The sequence below is a fragment of the Chinchilla lanigera genome, unplaced genomic scaffold (assembly GCF_000276665.1).
Source record: "Chinchilla lanigera isolate Chin_1 unplaced genomic scaffold, ChiLan1.0 scaffold00033, whole genome shotgun sequence".
Taxonomy (NCBI): Eukaryota; Metazoa; Chordata; class Mammalia; order Rodentia; family Chinchillidae; genus Chinchilla; species Chinchilla lanigera.
This window is the reverse complement of record NW_004955434.1, coordinates 4819233-4822100: the sequence shown is the minus strand read 5'-3', so window position 1 is coordinate 4822100 and position 2868 is coordinate 4819233. Positions and strand designations below refer to the sequence as shown.

Genomic DNA, 2868 nt, shown 5'->3' with positions numbered 1-2868 from the left:
AAATAAGGACACATTGCATGTACTAATGGCCATATTTCAACACTGTCTTACTTTTGCAATTTGATCTATTTAAAAAAACAATAGGTAGGTATGCAAGGGAGCACATTTTCTTCTCCACCTTCAACACTGCAAAATATCACATTGTTAGACTGTTTATATACTAAGCACTCACTGATCGGTGCTGCTATTGGCATAATGGGTTTTAGAAAATTAATTCTCTATTTGATTTTAAAGTAAATTCTTAAGATATGTGGATCAGAATAGCATAGGTCCAATTAAAAGCGCTGTCCTTGGGGCAGTTTAAAACCCTAGCTCTGCCACTCCTGGTTGTATGGTTTGGAACAAATTACATGGCCTTGTGCAACTACCTTTCCAAGCTTCGTTTCCTCTTTTGTGTAAGACTATATAAGTCTCATAGGGTTTCTGTGAGAATTTAAAGATATAATCTACTAGGTATATGACACAGCTTCAGGAACACGGAGGTGACCAGTAAGTGGTGAACTTTAATATTACATTAAACTTACATGTATTCCTATCCATCTATTCCTTTGAACAATAATGTCTGCCAAGATTTTCAGCACAACTCTTGCAATCCAACTTACAAAATGCTTCAAAAGCAGAAACAGAATCATAAGAATAGAAATTTGAAAGCTATATTCTTCCCTGGGGATTAGGGAATATTCTATATTCTACTTGGTCAGATTTCACCACAAATTCTGTTCTGTTGACCCTGTCTGGTGTTCTCAACTCAGGGACAGAGAGCATATAGGAGAGCACATCAGCCCTAAGATAACTCCAGTTGGTCTGTGGAAGCTCCACTTCCAGCTCCAACAGTCTCTGCTTGAAAAGTACTCCAATTTTTTCCTTCTTAGGCTGCTGCTAGAAATAAGATGACAATGAAGCTAATGGTAATACTGACAATGATGAAACACTTAACTAACATGTATTCTGAGTTAGGCCCTACAAACACTCTGTACCTATTATTTCATTTAATCCTCCCAACAGTCATTAGAGGAGGTCCTGCCATTTGACATATAAAGAAAAGTTCAGAGAGGTTAAGTAATATGCCCAGTGTCACACAATTTGCAACAAAGAGCTAACTTACAAGCAGATCTGATTCCAACCAGGGCCTTTATTTGTTGTTTTGTTTTGTTTATTGAGACGAAGTCTCATCACGTAGTTCAGGCTGGCCTTGAACTCACTACGAAGCCCAGGCTTGACTTAACTCACAGTGATCCTCCCTCCTCAGCCTCCTAAGTGTTGAGACAGGACCTTTATTCTTACCCCTTGGGCTATACCAACCAGACATGCAGGACTGCCTAGACAATTAGTCCAGGTCTGGGCCACTCAACACAGGTCAACCCCATCCAAACTCATGATCTGTAGTATCTTTTTGCCCTGGTCATGCTTCCTATTCTACAATTCACTCATAAAGTATAAAGAAACTACTATGGCAAGTGGTACATCCATCAGCGACTTCAGTTTGATTCTCCCAATCAATGCCCCAAACAAGTTGCGTCCCCCACCACTGCATGTAACAGCCATCAAACTTCATGCAGAAAAACATTCTCATAGGAAGCTCCCTCATGTAGTCGATGCTGGCCAGGGATGGCAAACCTTTTAGAGCTTTCAGTGATAAGAAACAGCCAGCTGTGGCACACGTGCCATAGGTTGGCCACGACTGCTTTCTGACTTCAACATTAACATACATTTCAGGCCGGGGATATAGCTCAGTGGCATAAGTGCCTGCCTGGCAAGTGCAAGGTCCTGAGCTTGATTCGTGGTACCAAAATATATATATATATATATATATATACACACATACATTTAATATGAATAACTGAGCTTATCTTACAGACGAATAATAAGGTAAGAAAGATAACCTGCTCACAAGTACACAGCAGGTGGAAATAAAATCTTCATTAAAGCTCAATACACCCTCTGGAAGTCCTTACCACCTCTTTATTCTGGGCTTCTGCCTGATTCTGGGACTTCACACACTGGCAGCACAAAGACAAACAGCCTCTCTCCGGCTCAAGTAAAAAATGACTGGAAAATCCTAGAACTGGGGTGGTACCAGAATAAGAAGTTGACCCCTTAGAATGAGTTTACCATTCTCTCATAACCAGACAGCCTGCATTTCTCAGGTCAAGGCAAAAAAGCCCCCAAATATTTGTCAGCAGTTTTCAGTGAAGGAAAAACTGCAGTTAAAGCACCTCTGCGCAGACCTTTGAGCACTAAAAGTGCTTACATTTAGTGTGTGCAATTTTGGTTATGAATTGGAAGATGGGTCAGGAGTCTTGGCTCCTTAGCTCTTTTGCTGGAGTGCCCATATTTCTAAAATTGTCAGCTATGGGTCATTCCTTTTTTGTTTATTTAAATGAAGAATTTTTAAAATTACTTTTTCCACTTCATGGCTCCTTTGGACCAAGGAATAAAAATAGCGATGTCACCAGGAGCCAGAATTTTTTTTTTTTTTTTTTTTTTTTTTTGGAGTAATAAAATGAGAGGGGGGAAAGAGCCCTACTCTGGAAAACGGAAGTCTTGAAGCAGCTACCTTAAAGCAAAAGTCTCACTTCAAGCCTTCTCAGTACAGTATGAAAGGAAGGTGCAATTTGTGAGACACTGGGGTGCACAACGGGGCTAAGTCTGCGCCCATCGCACTCGCCGGCCAGGCCACCTGTCTAGAACCCCGCGGGCGGCGCGGGCGAGACTGGGTTGTTGAGCAGCGCGGGAAGTTGCGCGGGGGAAGGGGCGCGAGCGGCGGAGGACGACCGAGAGGGCCGACAGCCTTGGGAAAGACGTGGCCGCGCCCGGCGCACCGGCTCTCAGCGCTCCCGCGCAGCAGCCCGGGGCGCGGCGCCCGGC

General features: G+C 43.1%; 1 protein-coding gene across 1 annotated transcript in view; it reads left to right on the top strand.

Annotated features, from left to right (window-relative positions):
- The first annotated feature begins 1450 nt into the window (after window positions 1-1450).
- Window positions 1451-2868, top strand: part of LOC106148961 (chromosome unknown open reading frame, human C9orf66) — a 14242-nt gene continuing 12824 nt past the window's right edge. The window contains exons 1-2 of the mRNA XM_013516293.1: window positions 1451-1534; window positions 2689-2866. Of these exons, the coding sequence (XP_013371747.1) occupies window positions 1451-1534; window positions 2689-2866 (262 nt within the window). The remainder of the gene's footprint in view (window positions 1535-2688; window positions 2867-2868) is intronic.